Source organism: Oncorhynchus nerka, linkage group LG12 (genome assembly GCF_034236695.1).
Source record: "Oncorhynchus nerka isolate Pitt River linkage group LG12, Oner_Uvic_2.0, whole genome shotgun sequence".
Taxonomy (NCBI): domain Eukaryota; kingdom Metazoa; phylum Chordata; class Actinopteri; order Salmoniformes; family Salmonidae; genus Oncorhynchus; species Oncorhynchus nerka.
Window position 1 is genome coordinate 942,501 of NC_088407.1, and position 27,621 is coordinate 970,121.

General features: G+C 41.5%; 1 protein-coding gene across 2 annotated transcripts in view; it reads left to right on the top strand.

Moving 5' to 3' along the window:
• Positions 1–20,635, top strand: part of slc25a11 (solute carrier family 25 member 11) — a 27,678-nt gene extending 7,043 nt beyond the window's left edge. The window contains exons 3-7 of one of the 2 annotated variants that reach the window (XM_065025112.1): positions 2,359–2,565; positions 3,076–3,166; positions 12,122–12,212; positions 12,740–12,891; positions 18,651–18,731. In XM_065025112.1, the coding sequence (XP_064881184.1) occupies positions 2,359–2,565; positions 3,076–3,166; positions 12,122–12,212; positions 12,740–12,891; positions 18,651–18,716 (607 nt within the window). In that variant the 3' untranslated portion in view covers positions 18,717–18,731. Of the gene's footprint in view, positions 1–2,358; positions 2,566–3,075; positions 3,167–12,121; positions 12,213–12,739; positions 12,892–18,650; positions 18,732–19,904 lie in introns of those variants that run through there. The other variant, XM_065025111.1, reaches the window with a different exon arrangement.
• Positions 20,636–27,621: the final 6,986 nt, after the last annotated feature.

The following is a 27,621-nucleotide window of genomic DNA, read 5'->3' on the forward strand; positions in this document are numbered from 1 at the left end:
TCCAGTCATACTTGATCAAAAGCCTTTTCAAAGTCAGCTATGAATACCAGGCCTGGTTTCCCAGATTTTTCATAGTGTTATATTGTTTCCAGTACTTATATTATCTCCAATAAATTATATTATCTCCAATGTATCGTCCATTTTAAAAAGCTGTCTGTTTAGGATGAATAATATCCAACAATACTTTTTTAATTCTATGTGCGATTTGTTTTGCTATAATTTTTGATCACTAGAGTGTAAAGGGCCTCCATGTTTTTTAATGTTCTTTATATTTACCACTTAGATCCCGTTTCAGTAATAATGAAATCAGACCTTCTTGTTGAGTTATCTGATAATTTACAATTTTTGTTGGAGTGGTTCAAACATGCTAATAACGGTCCTCTGAGTAGATCAACAACCATTCAGCCCTGGAGATTTCCTGGCCTCCCTCCCTCCCTCCCTCCCGCTTTGTGATCACAATACATTGATTTGTTGTCCTTAAGACATTTTGCCACAACTTTGGAAGTATGCTTGGGGTCATTATCCATTTGGAAGACCCATTTGCGACCAAGCTTTAACTTTCTGGCTGATGTCTTGAGATGTTGCTTCAATATATCCACATACATTTCCTTTCCTCATGATGCCATCTATTTAGTGAAGTCCACCAGTCCCTCCTGCAAGCAAAGCACCCCCACAACATGATGCTGCCACCCCTGTGCTTCACGGTTGGAGTGGTGTTCTTCGTCTTGCAAGCCTCCCCCTTTTTCCTCCAAACATAACAATGGTCATTATGGCCAAACAGTTCTATTTTTGTTTCATCAGACGAGAACATTTCTCCAAAAAGTACCATCTTTGTCCCCATGTGCAGTTGCAAACCATAGTCTGGCTTTTTTATGGCGGTTTTGGAGCAGTGGCTTCTTCCTTGCTGAGCAGCCTTTCAGCTTATGTCGATATAGGACTTAGTTTTACTGTGGATATAGATACTTTTGTACCTGTTTCCTCCAGCATCTTCACAAGGTCCTTTGCTGTTGTCCTGGGATTGATTTGCACTTTTCGCACCAAAGTACATTCTTCTCTAGGAGACAGAAAGCATCTCCTTCCTGAGGGGTATGAGGGCTGCGTGGTCCCATGGTGTTTATACTTGCGTACTATTGTTTGTACAGATGAACATGGTACCTTCATGCGTTTGGAAATGACTCCCAAGGATCAACCAGACTTGTGGAGGTCTACAATTTTTTTTTCTGAAGTCTTGGCTGATTTCTTTTGATTTTTCCCATGATGTCAAGCAAAGAGGCACTGAGTTTGAAGGTAGGCCTTGAAATACATCCACAGGTACACCTCCAATTGACTCAAATTATGTTAATTCGCCTAACATAATCTTCTAAAGCCCTGACATTTTCTGGAATTTTCCAAGCAGTTTAAAGCCATAGTCAACTTAGTGTATGTAAACTTCTGACCCTGGAGTTGGGATACAGTGAAATAATCTGTCTGTAAACAGTTGTTGGAAAAATTACTTGTCATGCACAAAGTAGGTGTCCTAACCGACTTGCCAAACTATAGTTTGTTAACTTCACTAGGGTAGGGGACAGCATCCACTGGCCACTGATTGAAAGTTCTGTATCTCCCACATTTTTCAGAAAAAAAGCCTGAAACAATGTCTAAAGACTATTGACATCTAGTGGAAGCCATATGGAATGTAATCTGGGTCATATCCCTTTATATGGTGGATCGGCTTTCAATGGAAAAACATAATGGCACTTCCTGGATGGATTTTCCTTGGGTTTTCGCCTGCCATATCAGTTCTGTTATATTCACAGACATTATTTGAACAGTTTTGGAAACTTTAGAGTGTTTTCTATCCAAACCTACTAATAATATGCATATCCTATCTTCTGGGCCTGAGTAACAGGCAGTTTACTTTGGGCACGATTTTCATCCAGACGTCAAAATACTGCCCCCTAGAGGCCAACAAGGTTTTTACAAGAAATTTGTGGAGTGGTTGAAAAAACGAGTTTTAATGACTCCAACCTAAGTGTATGTAAAGTTCCGACTTGAAATGTATATGTACTCTTAGTCCTTCAAGTTCCTTTGTTTACATGGACCCTTTTAACCTAAATGGCTTTTGTTTTAGAGATCTAAAGGCACATTTAAAAGTGTCCCATACAATCAGGGGATCTCCTTTACCTAAGTTATGTCCGTAAAAAGTCTGTTATAAATTCCTCTGTCCTAGTTCAAAACAAGTTATCATCCAATATTACTATACTGTTACAATACTACTAATACTATTATGATAATACTACTCAACTATTATACTAATTCAGTCCACCAGACTACCAACATGGTGTGGGTTAGGTATCTACATCATGTTGTTGTTTCCAGTCTGTCAGCAGGTCTACTCCGCCAGGCTACCTACACCACAACGAGGTTAGGTATCTACACGGTGTTGTTTGAGAAGATGACGGGACAGGACGGGACCCCGCCCAACTTCCTCATGAAGGCTCTGATTGGTATGACGGCTGGAGCAACCGGAGCCTTCGTAGGAACACCTGCTGAAGTCGCCTTGATCAGGATGACCGCTGACGGACGGTGAGAGGGAGGGAGGGAGGGTGACCACGGACGGTGAGAGGGAGGGTGACCACGGACGGTGAGAGGGAGGGTGACCACGGACGGTGAGAGGGAGGGTGACCACGGACGGGACGGTGAGAGGGAGGGTGACCACGGACGGGACGGTGAGAGGGAGGGTGACCACGGACGGGACGGTGAGAGGGAGGGTGACCACGGGACGGTGAGAGGGAGGTGACCAGGGAGGTGAGAGGGAGGGAGGGAGGGGAGACCACGGACGGTGAGAGGGAGGGAGGGAGGGAGACAGAAGATGATAAGTGGTAACAGGAGTTAAATTATGTTTAATTGTGTAAATCCCTCCCTCGCTCTCTTTCTCTCCCTCCCTCCCTCACTCTCTTTCTCTCCCTCCCTCCCTCCCTCCCTCCCTCGCTCTCTTTCTCTCCCTCCCTCCCTCCCTCGCTCTCTTTCTCTCCCTCCCTCCCTCGCTCTCTTTCTCTCCCTCCCTCCCTCCCTCGCTCTCTTTCTCTCCCCCAGTCTCCCTGCAGACCAGAAGAGGGGATATTCTAATGTTTTCAATGCTCTGGCCAGAATCACTAAAGAAGAGGGGGTCACCACACTATGGAGGGTAAGATACTATTACAACACTACTACTACTATACTACTACAACACTACTACTATACTATTACAACACTACTACTATACTATTACAACACTACTACTATACTATTACAACACTACTACTATACTATTACAACACTACTACTATACTATTACAACACTACTACTATACTATTTCTACAACACTACTACTATACTACTACAACACTACTACAACACTACTACTATACTATCACCACACTATGGAGGGTAAGATACTATTACAACACTACTACTATACTACTACAACACTACTACTATACTATCACCACACTATGGAGGGTAAGATACTATTACAACACTACTACTATACTATTACAACACTACTACTATACTATTACAACACTACTACTATACTATTACAACACTACTACTATACTATTACAACACTACTACTATACTATTACAACACTACTACTATACTATTACAACACTACTACTATACTATTACAACACTACTACTATACTATTACAACACTACTACTATACTATTACAACACTACTACTATACTATTACAACACTACTACTATACTATTACAACACTACTACTATACTATCACCACACTATGGAGGGTAAGATACTATTACAACACTACTACTATACTATTACAACACTACTACTATACTATTACAACACTACTACTATACTATTACAACACTACTACTATACTATTACAACACTACTACTATACTACTACAATACTATTACAATACTATTACAACACTATTACAACACTACTACAACACTACTACTATACTATTACTACACTACTACTATACTATTACTACACTATTACTATACTATTACAACACTACTACTATACTATTACAACACTACTACTATACTATTACTACAACACTAACACTACTTACAACTACTACTACTATTACAACACTACTACTATACTATTATACTACTATACTATTACAACACTACTACTATACTATTACTATTACAACACTACTACTATACTATTACAACACTACTACTATACTATTACAACACTACTACTATACTATTACAACACTGTTACAACACTACTATACTGCTACAACACTACTACTATACTATTACAACAACTACTTATACTATTACAACACTACTACTATACTATTACAACACTACTACTATACTATTACAACACTACTACTATACTATTACAACACTACTACTATACTACTACAACACTACTACTATACTATTACAACACTACTACTATACTACTACAACACTACTACTATACTATTACAACACTATTACAACACTACTACTATACTATTACAACACTACTACAACACTACTACTATACTATTACAACACTACTACTATACTATTACAACACTACTACTATACTATTACAACACTACTACTATACTATTACAACACTACTACTATACTATTACAACACTACTACTATACTACTACAACACTACTACTATACTATTACAACACTACTACTATACTATTACAACACTACTACTATACTACTACAACACTACTACTATACTATTACAACACTACTACTATACTATACAACACTACTACTATACTATTTAAGATACTATTACAACACTACTACTATACTATTACAACACTACTACTATACTACTACTATACTACTACAACACTACTACTATACTATTACAACACTACTACTATACTATCACCACACTATGGAGGGTAAGATACTATTACAACACTACTACTATACTACTACAACACTACTACAACACTACTACAACACTACTACAACACTATTACAACACTATTACAACACTACTACTATACTATTACAACACTACTACTATACTATTACAACACTACTACTATACTATTACAACACTACTACTATACTATTACAACACTACTACTATACTATTACAACACTACTACAACACTACTACTATACTATTACAACACTACTACTATACTATTACAACACTACTACAACACTACTACTATACTATTACAACACTATTACAACACTATTACAACACTACTACTATACTATTACAACACTACTACTATACTATTACAACACTACTACTATACTATTACAACACTACTACTATACTATTACAACACTACTACAACACTACTACTATACTATTACAACACTACTACTATACTATTACAACACTACTACTATACTATTACAACACTACTACTATACTATTACAACACTACTACTATACTATTACAACACTATGGAGGGTAAGATACTATTACAACACTACTACAACACTACTACAACACTACTACAACACTACTACAACACTATTACAACACTACTACTATACTATTACAACACTACACTATTACAACACTAAGATACTATTACAACACTACTACTACTATACTATTACAACACTACTACTATACTATCACCACACTACTACTATACTATTACAACACTACTACTATACTATTACAACACTACTACTATACTACTACAACACTATTACAACACTACTACTATACTATTACAACACTACTACTATACTATTACAACACTACTACTATACTATTACAACACTACTACTATACTATTACAACACTACTACTATACTATTACAACACTACTACTATACTATTACAACACTACTACTATACTATTTCTACACTACTACTAATATACCATTTCTATAATACTAATATACTATTTCTATACTACTAATATACTATTTCTATACTACTACTATACTATTTCTATACTACTAAATACTATTTCTACATGACTACTATACTATTACTATACTACTACTATACCATTTCTACACTACTACTATACTATTTCTATACTACTAATATACTATTTCTACACTACTATACTACTAATACATATACTACACTACTAATGGATACACTATACTATTAATACATATACTATATTACTAATAAATATACTATTACTATACTACAAATGACTATACTCTCCTCCACTGCTACTATACTACCACTATACCACTGTTACTATACTACCACTATACCACTGTTACTATACTACCACTGCTACTATACTACCACCATACCACTGCTACTATACTACCACTGTTACTATACTACCACTATACCACTGCTACTATACTACCACCATACCACTGCTACTATACTACCACTGTTACTATACTACCACCATACCACTGCTACTATACTACCACTGTTACTATACTACCACTATACCACTGCTACTATACTACCACCATACCACTGCTACTATACTACCACTGTTACTATACTACCACCATACCACTGCTACTATACTACCACCATACCACTGTTACTATACTACCACCATACCACTGCTACTATACTACCACTGTTACTATACTACCACTGTTACTATACTACCACTGCTACTATACTACCGTTACTATACTACCACTGTTACTATACTACCACCATACCACTGCTACTATACTACCACCATACCACTGTTACTATACTACCACTGTTACTATACTACCACCATACCACTGCTACTATACTACCACCATACCACTGTTACTATACTACCACTGCTACTATACTACCACTGCTACTATACTACCACTGTTACTATACTACCACTGTTACTATACTACCACTGCTACTATACTACCACTATACCACTGCTACTATACTACCACTGCTACTATACTACCACTGTTACTATACTACCACTATACCACTGTTACTATACTACCACTGCTACTATACTACCACTGCTACTATACTACCACTGCTACTATACTACCACTGCTACTATACTACCACTGCTACTATACTACCACTGTTACTATACTACCACTGTTACTATACTACCACTGCTACTATACTACCACTGCTACTATACTACCACTGTTACTATACTACCACTGTTACTATACTACCACTGCTACTATACTACCACTGCTACTATACTACCACTGCTACTATACTACCACTGCTACTATACTACCACTATACCACTGTTACTATATTACCACTGTTACTATACTACCACTGCTACTATACTACCACTATACCACTGTTACTATATTACCACTGCTACTATACTACCACTGCTACTATACTACCACTGCTACTATACTACCACTGCTACTATACTACCACTGCTACTATACTACCACTGTTACTATACTACCACCATACCGCTGTTACTATACTACCACTGCTACTATACTACCACTGCTACTATACTACCACTGTTACTATACTACCACTGTTACTATACTACCACTGCTACTATACTACCACTGCTACTATACTACCACTGCTACTATACTACCACTGCTACTATACTACCACTGGTACTATACTACCACTATACCACTGTTACTATATTACCACTGTTACTATACTACCACTGCTACTATACTACCACTGCTACTATACTACCACTGCTACTATACTACCACTGTTACTATACTACCACTATACCACTGCTACTATACTACCACTGTTACTATACTACCACTGCTACTATACTACCACTGCTACTATACTACCACTATACCACTGCTACTATACTACCACTGCTACTATACTACCACTGCTACTATACTACCACTGTTACTATACTACCACTATACCACTGTTACTATACTACCACCATACCACTGTTACTATATTACCACTGCTACTATACTACCACTATACCACTGTTACTATACTACCACTGCTACTATACTACCACCATACCACTGCTACTATACTACCACTGCTACTATACTACCACCATACCAATGCTACTATACTACCACTATACCACTGCTACTATACTACCACCATACCACTGCTACTATACTACCACCATACCACTGTTACTATACTACCACTATACCACTGTTACTATACTACCACTATACCACTGCTACTATACTACCACTGCTACTATACTACCACTGCTACTATACTACCACCATACCACTGTTACTATACTACCACTATACCACTGTTACTATACTACCACTGCTACTATACTGTTACTATACTACCACTATACCACTGCTACTATACTACCACTATACTACCACTATACCACTGTTACTATACTACCACTATACCACTGTTACTATACTACCACTGTTACTATACTACCACTATATCACTGTTACTATACCACTGTTACTATACTACCACTGTTACTATACTACCACTATACCACTGTTACTATACTACCACTGTTACTATACTACCACTATACCACTGCTACTATACTACCACTGCTACTATACTACCACTGTTACTATACTACCACCATACCACTGCTACTATACTACCACTGCTACTATACTACCACTGTTAATATACTACCACCATACCACTGCTACTATACTACCACTGTTACTATACTACCACTATACCACTGCTACTATACTACCACCATACCACTGCTACTATACTACCACTATACCACTGCTACTATACTACCACTATACCACTGCTACTATACTACCACTGCTACTATACTACCACTGTACCACTGCTACTATACTACCACTGCTACTATACTACCGCTGTACCACTGCTACTATACTACCAATGCTACTATACTACCACTGTACCACTGCTACTATACTACCACTATACCACTGTTACTATACTACCACTGTTACTATACTACCACTGTTACTATATTACCACTGCTACTATACTACCACCATACCACTACCACTATACCACTGTTACTATACTACCACCATACCACTGTTACTATACTACCACTATACCACTGTTACTATACTACCACCATACCACTGTTACTATACTACCACTGTTACTATACTACCACTATACCACTGTTACTATACTACCACTGTTACTATACTACCACTATACCACTGTTACTATACTACCACTATACCACTGTTACTATACTACCACTGTTACTATACTACCACTATACCACTGTTACTATACTACCACTGTTACTATACTACCACTATACCACTGTTACTATACTACCACTGTTACTATACTACCACTGCTACTATACTACCACTGCTACTATACTACCACTGTTACTATACTACCACTATACCACTGTTACTATACTACCACTATACCACTGATACTATACTACCACTGCTACTATACTACCACCATACCACTGCTACTATACTACCACTGCTACTATACTACCACTGCTACTATATTACCACTATACCACTGCTACTATATTACCACTATACCACTGCTACTATACTACCACTATACCACTGTTACTATACTACCACTATACCACTGCTACTATACTACCACCATACCACTGTTACTATATTACCACTGCTACTATACTACCACTGTTACTATATTACCACTGTTACTATACTACCACTGTTACTATACTACCACTGTTACTATACTACCACTGCTACTGTACTACCACTGCTACTGTACTACCACTGCTACTGTACTACCACTGTTACTATACTACCACTGTTACTATACTACCACTGCTACTATACTACCACTATACCACTGTTACTATATTACCACTGCTACTATACTACCACTGCTACTATACTACCACTATACCACTGCTACTATACTACCACTGTTACTATACTACCACCATACCACTGTTACTATACTACCACTGCTACTATACTACCACCATACCACTGTTACTATACTACCACCATACCACTGTTACTATACTACCACTGCTACTATACTACCACTGCTACTATACTACCACTGCTACTATACTACCACTGTTACTATATTACCACTGTTACTATACTACCACTGCTACTATACTACCACTGTTACTATATTACCACTGCTACTATACTACCACTGTTACTATACTACCACTGCTACTATACTACCACTGCTACTATACTACCACTGTTACTATACTACCACTGTTACTATACTACCACTGCTACTATACTACCACTGTTACTATACTACCACTGCTACTATACTACCACTGCTACTATACTACCACTGCTACTATACTACCACTATACCACTGTTACTATACTACCACTGTTACTATACTACCACTGCTACTATACTACCACTGTTACTATACTACCATTGTTACTATACTACCACTGCTACTATACTACCACTGTTACTATACTACCACTGCTACTATATTACCACTGCTACTATACTACCACTGCTACAATACTACCACTGCTACTATACTACCACTGCTACTATATTACCACTGTTACTATACTACCACTGTTACTATACTACCACTGCTACTATACTACCACTGCTACTATACTACCACTGCTACTATACTACCACTGTTACTATACTACCACTGCTACTATACTACCACTGCTACTATACTACCACTGCTACTATACTACCACTGCTACTATACTACCACTATACCACTGTTACTATACTACCACTGCTACTATACTACCACTGCTACTATACTACCACTGCTACTATACTACCACTGCTACTATACTACCACTGCTACTATACTACCACTATACCACTGCTACTATACTACCACTGCTACTATACTACCACTGCTACTATACTACCACTGCTACTATACTACCACTGCTACTATACTACCACTATACCACTGTTACTATTCTACCACTGCTACTATACTACCACTGCTACTATACTACCACTGCTACTATACTACCACTGCTACTATACTACCACTGCTACTATACTACCACTGTTACTATATTACCACTGCTACTATACTACCACCATACCACTGTTACTATACTACCACTATACCACTGTTACTATACTACCACTGTTACTATATTACCACTGTTACTATACTACCACTGTTACTATACTACCACTGCTACTATACTACCACTGCTACTATACTACCACTGTTACTATACTACCACTATACCACTGTTACTATATTACCACTGTTACTATACTACCACTGCTACTATACTACCACTATACCACTGTTACTATATTACCACTGTTACTATACTACCACTGCTACTATACTACCACTGTTACTATACTACCACTATACCACTGTTACTATATTACCACTGCTACTATACTACCACTATACCACTGTTACTATACTACCACTGCTACTATACTACCACTGCTACTATACTACCACTATACCACTGCTACTATACTACCACACTACCACCATACCACTGTTACTATACTACCACTGTTACTATACTACCACCATACCACTGCTACTATACTACCACCATACCACTGTTACTATACTACCACCATACCACTGCTACTATACTACCACCATACCACTGCTACTATACTACCACTATACCACTGTTACTATACTACCACTGTTACTATACTACCACCATACCACTGCTACTATACTACCACCATACCACTATACCACTGTTACTATACTACCACTGTTACTATACTACCACCATACCACTGCTACTATACTACCACCATACCACTGCTACTATACTACCACCATACCACTGTTACTATACTACCACCATACCACTGCTACTATACTACCACTATACCACTGCTACTATACTACCACCATACCACTGCTACTATACTACCACTGTTACTATACTACCACCATACCACTGCTACTATACTACCACTGTTACTATACTACCGCCATACTACTGCTACTATACTACCACCATACCACTGCTACTATACTACCACCATACCACTGCCACTATGCTACCACTGCTACTATACTACCACCATACCACTGCTACTATACTACCACCATACCACTGCTACTATACTACCACTATACCACTGCTACTATACTACCACTGCTACTATACTACCACTGTTACTATACTACCACTATACCACTGCTACTATACTACCACTATACCACTGCTACTATACTAGCACCATACCACTGTACCACTGATATTATTTTCCAGTACAGACCTCTGAGAGACTGCTGAGCTTAACAAAAACAGTAACCATGTGTGTGTTCCTCCAGGGGTGTATTCCCACCATGGCCCGTGCTGTAGTGGTCAACGCTGCCCAGCTGGCCTCCTACTCTCAGAGCAAACAGGCTCTTATAGAGACAGGTAACCCCTAACCTCTTTCCCTCCTACTCTCAGAGCAAACAGGCTCTTATAGAGACAGGTAACCCCTAACCTCTTTCCCTCCTACTCTCAGAGCAAACAGGCTCTTATAGAGACAGGTAACCCCTAACCTCTAATTCTAACCCTCTTCCGAGTCCCCAACAACCGATGGTTTAGTTATATAGCTGGTTAGGAGAACTCCTTTCTCTTCTAAAAGATGGGTGAGGGTGTGTTCCCCTAGATGGGTTAGGGTGTGGTTCTCCTAGATGGGTTAGGGTGTGGTTCTCCTAGATGGGTTAGGGTGTGGTTCTCCTAGATGGGCTAGGGTGTGGTTCTCCTAGATGGGTTAGGGTGTGGTTCTCCTAGATGGGTTAGGGTGTGGTTCTCCTAGATGGGTTAGGGCGTGGTTCTCCTAGATGGGTTAGGGCGTGGTTCTCCTAGATGGGTTAGGGCGTGGTTCTCCTAGATGGGTTAGGGTGTGTTTCCTACAGCAATCCATTCATTTTGAATAACTTCTCTTCCGCCCCCAGGGTATTTTGTGGACGGTATCTTCCTCCATTTCTGTGCCAGTATGATCAGCGGCCTGGTAACCACGGCAGCGTCCATGCCCGTCGACATCGTCAAGACCAGGATTCAGAACATGAGAATGATAGATGGAAAACCAGAGTTTAAGAATGGCCTGGTAAGTTATAACTACTCTGAGGAAACAAAACATTAAGAACAGCTGCTCTTTCCGTGACAGGTTAGGGTTAGGGTGAATCCAGGCCTTAAAGCTAATGTAGTGATACACACTGGATTATCCCATAACTACACTGAGTAAACAAAACATTAAGAACACCTGCTCTTTCCGTGACAGGTTAGGGTTAGGGTGAATCCAGGCCTTAAAGTTAATGTAGTGATACACACTGGATTATCAGATAACTACACGGAGTAGACAAAACATTAAGAACACCTGCTCTTTCCGTGACAGACTGACCAGGTGAATCCAGGTGAAATCTATGATCCCTTATTGATGCCACTTATTAAATCCACTTCAGTGTAAATGAAGACAGATTTTTGTGGACATTAGATTGTGTGTGTGCCATTCGAAGGGTGAATGGGCAAGACTAAATATTTAACTTCCTTTGAACGGGGTATGGTAGTAGGTTCCAGGTTTGTGTCAAGAACTGCAGCGCTGCTGGGGTTTTTCACGTTCCAACAGTTTCCTGTCTGTATCAACAACGGTCCACCACCCAAAGGACATCCAGACAACTTGACACAACTGTGAGAAGCGTTGGAGTCAACAATGGGCCAGAACACAAAGACTGAACGACTTGGGTCACGTCTCTGGCCACCGACCCAATAGAACGAAAGACCAACTGGATGAAATAGTATGAATAAATTCCTCAAAATAACATTTCTAATGAAAACGTCCATTATTTGAATATGTTGGTAAGCCACTGTATAAAAGTGAAGCGGACTTCGTCTCGGGGCTAACAACATTTGTATCCTCCAAACACCGACTTTCTCTGGCATTATCACTTCATAGATAATATATATTATTCATATTCAGCACCAGTCAAACGGTTTGGACACCTACTCATTCCATGGTTTTTATTTTGACTACTAGAATAATAGTGAAGATATCATCAAAACTATGAAATAACACATATGGAATCATGTAGTAACCAAACAAACATTAAAGCTATGAAATAACACATCTGGAATCATGTAGTAACCACACAAAGTGTTAAAACTATGAAATAACACATATGGAATCATGTAGTAACCAAACAAACATTAAAGCTATGAAATAACACATCTGGAATCATGTAGTAACCAAACAAACATTAAAGCTATGAAATAACACATCTGGAATCATGTAGTAACCAAACAAAGTGTTAAAACTATGAAATAACACATATGGAATCATGTAGTAACCAAACAAAGTGTTAAAACTATGAAATAACACATCTGGAATCATGTAGTAACCAAAAAAGTGTTAAACAAATCAAAATATATTTGAGATTCTTCAAAGTAGCCACCTTTTGCCTTGATGACAGCTTTGCACACACTTGGCATTCTCTCAACCAGCTTCACCTGGAATGCTTTTCCAACAGTCTTGAAGGAGTTCCCACATATGCTGAGCACTTGTTGGCTGCTTTTCCTTCACTCTGCAGTCCAACTCATTCCAAAGCATCTCAATTGGGTTGAGGTCGGGTGATCGTTGAGGCCAGATCATCTGGTGCAGCACTCCATCACTCTCCTTCTTGGTCATAAATTCCTTACACAGCTTGGAGGTGAGTTGGGGTCATTGTCCTGTTGAAAAACAAATGAACTAAGTGCAAACCAGATGGGATGGCGTATCGCTGCAGAATGCTGTGGTAGACATGCTGGTTAAGTGTGCCTTGAATTCTAAATAAATAAATGTCACCAGCATAGCACAATCACACCACCTCCTCCATGCTTCACAGTGGGAACCACACATGCAGAGATCATCTGTTCACCTACTCAGTCTCTCACAAAGACACGTCTGCGTCGGAACCAAACATCTCAAATTTGGAATCATCAGACCAAAGGACAGATTTCCACCGGTCTAATGTCGTGTTTCTTGGCCCAAGCAAGTCTCATCTTGGTGTCCTTTAGTGGTGGTTTCTTTGCAGCAAAACCATGAAGGCCTGATTCATGCAGTCTCCTCTGAACAGTTGGTGTCTGTTACTTGAACTCTGTGAAGCATTTGGACTGCAACCTGAGGTGCAGTTAACTCTAATGAACTTATCCTCTGCAGCAGAGGTAACTCTGGGTCTTCCTTTCCTGTGGCGGTCCTCATGAGAGCCAGTTAACTGTAATGAACTTATCCTCTGCAGCAGAGGTAACTCTGGGACTTCCTTTCCTGTAGCGGTCCTCATGAGAGCCAGGTTCATCATAGCACTTTTTGTGACTGCACTTGACATTTTCCGGATTAACTGACCTTCATGTCTTAAAGTAATGATGGACTGTCGTTTCTCTTTGCTTATTTGAGCTGTTCTTGCCATAATATGGACTTGGCCCTATTTGGTAGAAGACCATCTTCTGTATACGGGGCGGCGGGGTAGCCTAGTGGTTAGAGCGTTGGACTAGTAACCGGAAGGTTGCGAGTTCAAACCCCTGAGCTGACAAGGTACAAATCTGTCGTTCTGCCCCTGAACAGGCAGTTGACCCACTGTTCCTAGGCCGTCATTGAAAATAAGAATTTGTTCTTATTAACTGACTTGCCTGGTTAAATAAAGGTAAAATAAAAAAATAAAAAATACCTACCATGTCACAACACAACTGATTGGCTCAAATGCAGTCAGAAGGAAAGAAATTCCACAAATTAACTAAAGAAAGCACACCTGTTAATTGAAATGCATTCTAGGTGACTACCTCAAGAAGCTGGAGTGTTGAAAGCTGTCATCAAGGTAAAGAGTGGCTACATTGAAGAATCTCAAATATAAAATTTGGATTGGTTTAACGCTTTTTGGTTACTACATGACTCCATATTCTATTTCATAGTTTTGACGTCTTCACTATTATTCCAGAATGTATAAAATAGTACAAATGTAGAAACTCTTGAATGAGTAGGCATGTCCAAACGACTGGTACTGTATATAATGACGGCCTGGTGAGTACTGAGTCCCTAAACACACCAATCCTGGGAAGGTCCGGTGGACGAGCGTGTCAAATATGGCCTTAATCCCGGCCCAATAGAACGGTCCTTAATCCCGGCCCAATAGAACGGTCCTTAATCCCGGCCCAATAGAACGGTCCTTGATCCCGGCCCAATAGAACGGTCCTTGATCCCGGCCCAATAGAACGGTCCTTAATCCCGGCCCAATAGAACGGTCCTTGATCCCGGCCCAATAGAACGGGCCTTGATCCCGGCCCAATAGAACGGTCCTTGATCCCGGCCCAATAGAACTGGCCTTGATCCCGGCCCAATAGAACTGGCCTTGATCCCGGCCCAATAGAACGGGCCTTGATCCCGGCCCAATAGAACGGGCCTTGATCCCGGCCCAATAGAACGGGCCTTGATCCCGGCCCAATAGAACGGGCCTTGATCCCGGCCCAATAGAACGGGCCTTGATCCCGGCCCAATAGAACGGGCCTTGATCCCGGCCCAATAGAACGGGCCTTGATCCCGGCCCAATAGAACGGGCCTTGATCCCGGCCCAATAGAACGGGCCTTGATCCCGGCCCAATAGAACGGGCCTTGATCCCGGCCCAATAGAACGGGCCTTGATCCCGGCCCAATAGAACGGGCCTTGATCCCGGCCCAATAGAACGGGCCTTGATCCCGGCCCAATAGAACGGGCCTTGATCCCGGCCCAATAGAACGGGCCTTGATCCCGGCCCAATAGAACGGGCCTTGATCCCGGCCCAATAGAACGGGCCTTGATCCCGGCCCAATAGAACGGGCCTTGATCCCGGCCCAATAGAACGGGCCTTGATCCCGGCCCAATAGAACGGGCCTTGATCCCGGCCCAATAGAACGGGCCTTGATCCCGGCCCAATAGAACGGGCCTTGATCCCGGCCCAATAGAACGGGCCTTGATCCCGGCCCAATAGAACGGGCCTTGATCCCGGCCCAATAGAACGGGCCTTTAGCACCTGTCAATTTGGATCTTTCCCTTCAAGCTGAATCCTTATTGGTCAAACTGTCACGTCTGTTTGGGATATTACAACAAAAGTTACTGTAAACAACCACCCCTGCCGGGTCTCCCTCTGACACCCCTGCCGTGTCTCCTGCGTGTCTCCCTCTGACACCCCTGCCGGGTCTCCCTCTGACACCCCTGCCGGGTCTCCTGCGTGTCTCCCTCTGACACCCCTGCCGGGTCTCCCTCTGACACCCCTGCCGGGTCTCCCTCTGACACCCCTGCCCCCTGCCGGGTCTCCCTCTGACACCCCTGCCGGGTCTCCCTCTGACACCCCTGCCGGGTCTCCGACACCCCTGCCGGGTCTCCTGCGTGTCTCCCTCTGACACCCCTGCCGGGTCTCCCTCTGACACCCCTGCCGGGTCTCCCTCCGACACCCCTGCCGGGTCTCCCTCCGACACCCCTGCCGGGTCTCCCTCTGACACCCCTGCCGGGTCTCCCTCCGACACCCCTGCCGGGTCTCCCTCCGACACCCCTGCCGGGTCTCCCTCCGACACCCCTGCCGGGTCTCCCTCTGACACCCCTGCCGGGTCTCCCTCTGACACCCCTGCCGGGTCTCCGACACCCCTGCCGGGTCTTCCTCTGTAGAACAGCAGAATATGGCCATTTGTTTTGATGATGCGTGACCAGATCGGCTTCATCACCAAAATAAAAGCCATAACAACGGCCGTGGGGCGGACGATGCAGGACAAACTGATTTACTGTCTCCTCTCTCCCCCTACAGGACGTCCTGACCAGGGTTTCTCTCTGTCTCCCCCTACAGGACGTCCTGACCAGGGTTTCTCTCTGTCTCCCCCTACGGGACGTCCTGACCAGGGTTTCTCTCTGTCTCCCCCTACAGGACTTCCTGACCAGGGTTTCTCTCTGTCTCCACCTACAGGACGTCCTGACCAGGGTTTCTCTCTGTCTCCCCCTACAGGACGTCCTGACCAGAGTTTCTCTCTGTCTCCCCCTACAGGACGTCCTGACCAGGGTGGTCCTTAATGAAGGGTGTCTCTGTCTCCCCCTACAGGACGTCCTGACCAGGGTTTCTCTATGTCTCCCCCTACGGGACGTCCTGACCAGGGTTTCTCTCTGTCTCCCCCTACGGGACGTCCTGACCAGGGTTTCTCTCTGTCTCCCCCTACAGGATGTCCTGACCAGGGTTTCTCTCTGTCTCCCCCTACAGGACGTCCTGACCAGGGTTTCTCTCTGTCTCCCCCTACAGGACGTCCTGACCAGGGTGGTCCTTAATGAAGGGTTTCTCTCTGTCTCCCCCTACAGGACGTCCTGACCAGGGTGGTCCTTAATGAAGGGTTTCTCTCTGTCTCCCCCTACAGGACGTCCTGACCAGGGTGGTCCTTAATGGAGGGTTTCTCTCTGTCTCCCCCTACAGGACGTCCTGACCAGGGTTTCTCTGTGTCTCCCCCTACAGGACGTCCTGACCAGGGTGGTCCTTAATGAAGGGTTTCTCTCTGTCTCCCCCTACAGGACGTCCTGACCAGGGTGGTCCTTAATGAAGGGTTTCTCTCTGTCTCCCCCTACAGGACGTCCTGACCAGGGTGGTCCTTAATGGAGGGTTTCTCTCTGTCTCCCCCTACAGGACGTCCTGACCAGGGTTTCTCTCTGTCTCCCCCTACAGGACGTCCTGACCAGGGTGGTCCTTCATGAAGGGTTTCTCTCTGTCTCCCCCTACAGGACGTCCTGACCAGGGTGGTCCTTAATGAAGGGTTTCTCTCTGTCTCCCCCTACAGGACGTCCTGACCAGGGTGGTCCTTAATGAAGGGTTTCTCTCTGTCTCCCCCTACAGGACGTGTTGGCGAGGGTGGTCCTTAATGAAGGGTTTCTCTCTGTCTCCCCCTACAGGACGTCCTGACCAGGGTGGTCCTTAATGGAGGGTTTCTCTCTGTCTCCCCCTACAGGACGTGTTGGCGAGGGTGGTCCTTAATGAAGGGTTTCTCTCTGTCTCCCCCTACAGGAGGTCCTGACCAGGGTTTCTCTCTGTCTCCCCCTACAGGACGTCCTGACCAGGGTGGTCCTTAGAGAGAAACCCTTCATTAAGGACCACCCTGGTCAGGACGTCCTGTAGGGGGAGACAGAGAGAAACCCTTCATTGTCTCCCCCTACAGGACGTCCTGACCAGGGTGGTCCTTAATGAAGGGTTTCTCTCTGTCTCCCCCTACGGGACGTCCTGACCAGGGTGGTCCTTAATGAAGGGTTTCTCTCTGTCTCCCCCTACGGGACGTCCTGACCAGGGTGGTCCTTAATGAAGGGTTTCTCTCTGTCTCCCCCTACGGGACGTCCTGACCAGGGTGGTCCTTAATGAAGGGTTTCTCTCTGTCTCCCCCTACAGGACGTCCTGACCAGGGTGATCCTTAATGAAGGGTTTCTCTCTGTCTCCCCCTACAGGACGTCCTGACCAGGGTGGTCCTTAATGAAGCGTTTCTCTCTGTCTCCCCCTACAGGACGTCCTGACCAGGGTGGTCCTTAATGAAGGGTTTCTCTCTGTCTCCCCCTACAGGACGTCCTGACCAGGGTTTCTCTCTGTCTCCCCCTACAGGACGTCCTGACCAGGGTGGTCCTTAATGAAGGGTTTCTCTCTGTCTCCCCCTACAGGACGTCCTGACCAGGGTGGTCCTTAATGAAGGGTTTCTCTCTGTCTCCCCCTACAGGACGTCCTGACCAGGGTGATCCTTAATGAAGGGTTTCTCTCTGTCTCCCCCTACAGGACGTCCTGACCAGGGTGGTCCTTAATGAAGGGTTTCTCTCTGTCTCCCCCTACAGGACGTCCTGACCAGGGTGGTCCTTAATGAAGGGTTTCTCTCTGTCTCCCCCTACAGGACGTGTTGGCGAGGGTGGTCCTTAATGAAGGGTTTCTCTCTGTCTCCCCCTACAGGACGTCCTGACCAGGGTGGTCCTTAATGAAGGGTTTCTCTCTGTCTCCCCCTACAGGACGTGTTGGCGAGGGTGGTCCTTAATGAAGGGTTTCTCTCTGTCTCCCCCTACAGGACGTCCTGACCAGGGTGGTCCTTAATGAAGGGTTTCTCTCTGTCTCCCCCTACAGGACGTGTTGGCGAGGGTGATCCGTAATGAGGGATTCTTCTCTCTGTGGAAGGGTTTCACTCCATACTACGCCAGACTGGGACCTCACACCGTCCTCACATTCATCTTCCTGGAACAGATGAACAAGGCTTATAAAGTCTACTTCCTGGATTAGAGACAGGAGATGTTTTGGGAGGAAGGGAAGCTGATCCCAGTTCTGCACCTACGGGAAACTTCACCCCGGAGCAACACACACACACACTCACACTCACAGACACACTCACAGACACACACACACACACACACACACTCACAGACACACACACTCACAGACACACACACACTCACAGACACACACACACACTCACAGACACACACTCACAGACACACACACTCACAGACACACACTCACAGACACACACACACACACACTCAGACACACACACACACACACTCACAGACACACACACACAGACTGAAGCAGCTGCACACTACACACACGGACAGACACTCCCTCATGTGTCATGTGAGTGACCTTTAACCTCTGTCATGTGACCTGACCCCATTGTGTTAGTTCTGTTATTTTTACTGAAGGACTCAGAACCTCAGAATGTACCATCTCAGCCCCCCCCTGCACAGGGCATATTGACACTTGGTACAGTCGTCCCCTCCCCCCACTATGGAACAGATGGCTGGCTGGAAAACCTTGATGATGACAAACCCATTAAAAACAGATTTATTTCTGAAAAACAAGGTTTTTTGTTTATTTCACCTGCTGTTGATAACAATTTTCAGAATCTCCTATATCAGGTTTTCCCGCGTCCTCAGGTTGGGGTTTTACCTAAACACCACACAGCTGATTTCAAATGATCAAAGCTTGATGAGTATTTGAATCAAGTAGTGCGAGGGGGAAAAAAACAAAATGTGCACCTCTTGGGGTCCCCAGGACCGAGGTTGGGAACAGCTGATCTAGGAGATTGGTGGATGGATTTCAACAGGGATTTTTAACACCAGATAATTGCCGGAAAGAACCAGCTCACACCTGCTTTTACACTGATTTTTAAGAAATGATTTAAAAAAGGAATAGATCTTTAACCCGACTCTGACTGAACAAAAATATCAACACGACATAAAACATTTTCAAAGAATTTACTGAGTTAGTTCATAAGGATCTCATGATATAGGATCTCATGATATAGGATCTCATGATATAGGTCTAGATAATGTTTTTCATAGGATCTCATGATATAGGATCTCATGATATAGGTCTAGATAATGTTTTTCATAGGATCTCATGATATAGGATCTCATGATATAGGATCTCATGATATAGGTCTAGATAATGTTTTTCATAGGATCTCATGATATAGGATCTCATGATATAGGATCTCATGATATAGGATCTCATGATATAGGTCTAGATAATGTTTTTCATAGGATCTCATGATATAGGATCTCATGATATAGGATCTCATGATATAGGTCTAGATAATGTTTTTCATAGGATCTCATGATATAGGATCTCATGATATAGGATCTCATGATATAGGATCTATGATATAGGATCTATGATATAGGATCTATGATATAGGATCTATGATATAGGATCTCATGATATAGGATCTCATGATATAGGATCTCATGATATAGGATCTCATGATATAGGATCATATAGGATCTCATGATATAGGATCATATAGGATCTCATGATATAGGATCTCATGATATAGGATCATATAGGATCTCATGATATAGGATCTCATGATATAGGATCTCATGATATAGGATCTCATGATATAGGATCTCATGATATAGGATCTAAAGGATCTCATGATATAGGATCTAAAGGATCTCATGATATAGGATCTCATGATATAGGATCATATAGGATCTCATGATATAGGATCTCATGATATAGGATCATATAGGATCTCATGATATAGGATCTCATGATATAGGATCATATAGGATCTCATGATATAGGATCTCATGATATAGGATCATATAGGATCTCATGATATAGGATCTCATGATATAGGATATCATGATATAGGATCTAAAGGATCTCATGATATAGGATCTATGATATAGGATCTCATGATATAGGATCATATAGGATCTAAAGGATCTCATGATATAGGATCTATGATATAGGATCTCATGATATAGGATCTAAAGGATCTCATGATATAGGATCTATGATATAGGATCTCATGATATAGGATCTAAAGGATCTCATGATATAGGATCTCATGATATAGGATCTCATGATATAGGATCTCATGATATAGGATCTAAAGGATCTCATGATATAGGATCATATAGGATCTAAAGGATCTCATGATATAGGATCTATAGGATCTCATGATATAGGATCTCATGATATAGGATCATATAGGATCTCATGATATAGGATCTCATGATATAGGATCTCATGATATAGGATCATATAGGATCTCATGATATAGGATCATATAGGATCTCATGATATAGGATCTCATGATATAGGATCATATAGGATCTCATGATATAGGATCTCATGATATAGGATCTCATGATATAGGATCATATAGGATCTCATGATATAGGATCTCATGATATAGGATCTAAAGGATCTCATGATATAGGATCTATGATATAGGATCTCATGATATAGGATCATATAGGATCTAAAGGATCTCATGATATAGGATCTATGATATAGGATCTCATGATATAGGATCTAAAGGATCTCATGATATAGGATCTCATGATATAGGATCTATGATATAGGATCTCATGATATAGGATCTAAAGGATCTCATGATATAGGATCTCATGATATAGGATCTCATGATATAGGATCTCATGATATAGGATCTAAAGGATCTCATGATATAGGATCTCATGATATAGGATCTAAAGGATCTCATGATATAGGATCTATGATATAGGATCTCATGATATAGGATCTCATGATATAGGATCTCATGATATAGGATCTCATGATATAGGATCTAAAGGATCTCATGATATAGGATCTCATGATATAGGATCTAAAGGATCTCATGATATAGGATCTCATGATATAGGATCTCATGATATAGGATCTAAAGGATCTCATGATATAGGATCTATGATATAGGATCTCATGATATAGGATCATATGGGATCTAAAGGATCTCATGATATAGGATCTATGATATAGGATCTCATGATATAGGATCATATGGGATCTAAAGGATCTCATGATATAGGATCTATGATATAGGATCTCATGATATAGGATCTATGATATAGGATCTCATGATATAGGATCTATGATATAGGATCTCATGATATAGGATCTATGATATAGGATCTCATGATATAGGATCTATGATATAGGATCTCATGATATAGGATCATATGGGATCTAAAGGATCTCATGATATAGGATCATATGGGATCTAAAGGATCTCATGATATAGGATCATATAGGATCTATAGGATCTATAGGATCTAAAGGATCTCATGATATAGGATCTATAGGATCTATAGGATCTAAAGGATCTCATGATATAGGATCATATAGGATCTAAAGGATCTAAAGGATCTCATGATATAGGATCATATAGGATCTAAAGGATCTCATGATATAGGATCTATGATATAGGATCTCATGATATAGGATCATATAGGATCTAAAGGATCTCATGATATAGGATCTATGATATAGGATCTCATGATATAGGATCTAAAGGATCTCATGATATAGGATCTCATGATATAGGATCTATGATATAGGATCTCATGATATAGGATCTAAAGGATCTCATGATATAGGATCTCATGATATAGGATCTCATGATATAGGATCTCATGATATAGGATCTCATGATATAGGATCTAAAGGATCTCATGATATAGGATCATATAGGATCTAAAGGATCTCATGATATAGGATCTATAGGATCTCATGATATAGGATCTCATGATATAGGATCTCATGATATAGGATCATATAGGATCTCATGATATAGGATCTCATGATATAGGATCTCATGATATAGGATCATATAGGATCTCATGATATAGGATCTCATGATATAGGATCATATAGGATCTCATGATATAGGATCTCATGATATAGGATCATATAGGATCTCATGATATAGGATCTCATGATATAGGATCTCATGATATAGGATCATATAGGATCTCATGATATAGGATCTCATGATATAGGATCTCATGATATAGGATCTAAAGGATCTCATGATATAGGATCTATGATATAGGATCTCATGATATAGGATCATATAGGATCTAAAGGATCTCATGATATAGGATCTATGATATAGGATCTCATGATATAGGATCTAAAGGATCTCATGATATAGGATCTCATGATATAGGATCTATGATATAGGATCTCATGATATAGGATCTAAAGGATCTCATGATATAGGATCTCATGATATAGGATCTCATGATATAGGATCTCATGATATAGGATCTCATGATATAGGATCTAAAGGATCTCATGATATAGGATCTCATGATATAGGATCTAAAGGATCTCATGATATAGGATCTATGATATAGGATCTCATGATATAGGATCTCATGATATAGGCTCTCATGATATAGGATCTAAAGGATCTCATGATATAGGATCTCATGATATAGGATCTAAAGGATCTCATGATATAGGATCTCATGATATAGGATCTCATGATATAGGATCTAAAGGATCTCATGATATAGGATCTATGATATAGGATCTCATGATATAGGATCATATGGGATCTAAAGGATCTCATGATATAGGATCTATGATATAGGATCTCATGATATAGGATCATATGGGATCTAAAGGATCTCATGATATAGGATCTATGATATAGGATCTCATGATATAGGATCTATGATATAGGATCTCATGATATAGGATCTATGATATAGGATCTCATGATATAGGATCTATGATATAGGATCTCATGATATAGGATCTATGATATAGGATCTCATGATATAGGATCATATGGGATCTAAAGGATCTCATGATATAGGATCATATGGGATCTAAAGGATCTCATGATATAGGACCATATAGGATCTCATGATATAGGATCTAAAGGATCTCATGATATAGGATCTAAAGGATCTCATGATATAGGATCTAAAGGATCTCATGATATAGGATCTAAAGGATCTCATGATATAGGATCTAAAGGATCTCATGATATAGGATCTAAAGGATCTCATGATATAGGATCTAAAGGATCTCATGATATAGGATCTAAAGGATCTCATGATATAGGATCTAAAGGATCTCATGATATAGGATCTAAAGGATCTAAAGGATCTACAGGATCTAAAGGATCTAAAGGATCTAGAGGATCTATAGGATCTAAAGGATCTAGAGGATCTATAGGATCTAAAGGATCTAGAGGATCTATAGGATCTAAAGGATCTAGAGGATCTATAGGATCTAGGTCTAGAGGATCTATAGGATCTAAAGGATCTATAGGATCTATAGGATCTAAAGGATCTAGGTCTAGAGGATCTAAAGGATCTATAGGATCTATAGGATCTAAAGGATCTATAGGATCTAAAGGATCTATAGGATCTATAGGATCTAAAGGATCTATAGGTCTAGAGGATCATAAAGAACCATTTTTTGCTAAAAGTATTATTATATTATTGATCGATTGACTATCAAATCAAATCAAATCAAATCAAATGTATTTATAAAGCCCTTCGTACATCAGCTGATATCTCAAAGTGCTGTACAGAAACCCAGCTTAAAACCCCAAACAGCAAGCAATGCAGGTGTAGAACCATGGTGGCTAGGAAAAACTCCCTAGAAAGGCCAAAACCTAGGAAGAAACCTGGAGAGGAACCATAGCATGTGGGGTGGCCAGTCCTCTTCTGGCTGTGCCGGGTGGAGATTAGAAACCTAGAGAGGAACCAGGCTATGAGGGGTGGCCAGTCCTCTTCTGGCTGTGCCGGGTGGAGATTATAAACCTAGAGAGGAACCAGGCTATGTGGGGTGGCCAGTCCTCTTCTGGCTGTGCCGGGTGGAGAATATAACAGAACATGGCCAAGATGTTCAAATGTTCATAAATTACCAGCATGGTCGAATAATAGTAAGGCAGAACAGTTGAAACTGGAGCAGCAGCACAGTCAGGTGGACTGGGGACAGCAAGGAGTCATCATGTCAGGTAGTCCTGAGGCACGGTCCTAGGGCTCAGGTCCTCCGAGAGAGAGAAAGAGAGAATTAGAGAGAGGACACTTAAATTCACACAGGACACCGAATAGGACAGGAGAAGTACTCCAGATATAACAAACTGACCCTAGCCCCCCGACACATAAACTACTGCAGCATAAATACTGGAGGCTGAGACAGGAGGGGTCAGGAGACACTGTGGCCCCATCCGAGGACACCCCCGGACAGGGCCAAACAGGAAGGTTATAACCCCACCCACTTTGCCAAAGCACAGCCCCCACACCACTAGAGGAATATCTTCAACCACCAACTTACCATCCTGAGACAAGGCTGAGTATAGCCCACAAAGATCTCCGCCACGGCACAACCCAAGGGGGGGAGCCAACCCAACCCAGACAGGAAGATCACATCACATAGACCTCCTCAGGCTGGTTATAGACCTCCTCAGGCTGGTTATAGACCTCCTCAGGCTGGTTATAGAGCTCCTGAGGCTGGTTGTAGACCACCTCAGGCTGGTTATAGACCTCCTCAGGCTGGTTATAGACCTCCTCAGGCTGGTTATAGACCACCTCAGGCTGGTTATAGACCTATATCATAGCCCAGGGTTTCCCAAACTCGGTCCTGGGGCCCCCTGGGTGCACGTTGTGGTTTTTGCCCCTTAGCACTACACAGCTGTATCAAATGACCCACTCACCAAGCTTTGGGTATTTGAGTCAGCTGTGTAGTGGGGCAGGACCACGTTCGGGAAACTCTGCTGTAGCCCATAAAATAAATCTGCATTTTGGTTTTTACTAATAAATATGTTGAAATGGAAACAAATGATTTGTTTCAGTCCTTTAAAAACAATGCTCATCATCAACAGATCGTTTCCATTTCAACATATTTATTAGTGAAACTAAAGGGATGTAACGTATATTACATCAAATAAATAGCCTGGTACTAAAACCTTTCAGATGTTCAAAATCTAAAAGCTATTGCACAGAGTCGGGTGCAGTGTCCAGAATCCAGCGGTTCTGGATAGCAACATAATTCAACTAAAACACTGATCATTGGGATCAGAATGACTGTTAAGATCCATGAAGGAAGTAGTGAAAGAGGTAGCCTACTAAACTCAAATCAATCCATTTTGTTGAAATCAAATTACATGACATCAACAACGCAGCCACGTCCCGAGTCCCCGATGCCGACACATTCACAAATCAAAAGATGATTTAGTTTAGAAAGCTCTGACGAAAACCAAGAAAACAAGAAGCACTTTTCAATGAGAAAACAGAAAATTATTATTATTATTATTTTTTTTTAAAGATGTAGCATACAATGCAATTCTCGTTATCATTTTAAGGAGAAGAAAATGTACTTAACCTCCATTTGAAACTAGTTTTGGTGTTTGGCTGGTTAAAGAGAACTATGTCCTCCCCACCTCTCCCACCGGCTTGTGGAAAAGTCTAATTCTACTAGATGAAGAGCCGAAATGAGTAGAACATCTTGGCATTTAAACTATATTTTCTAAAATGTGCATACCTACATTCTATTTTTGCATACTGAG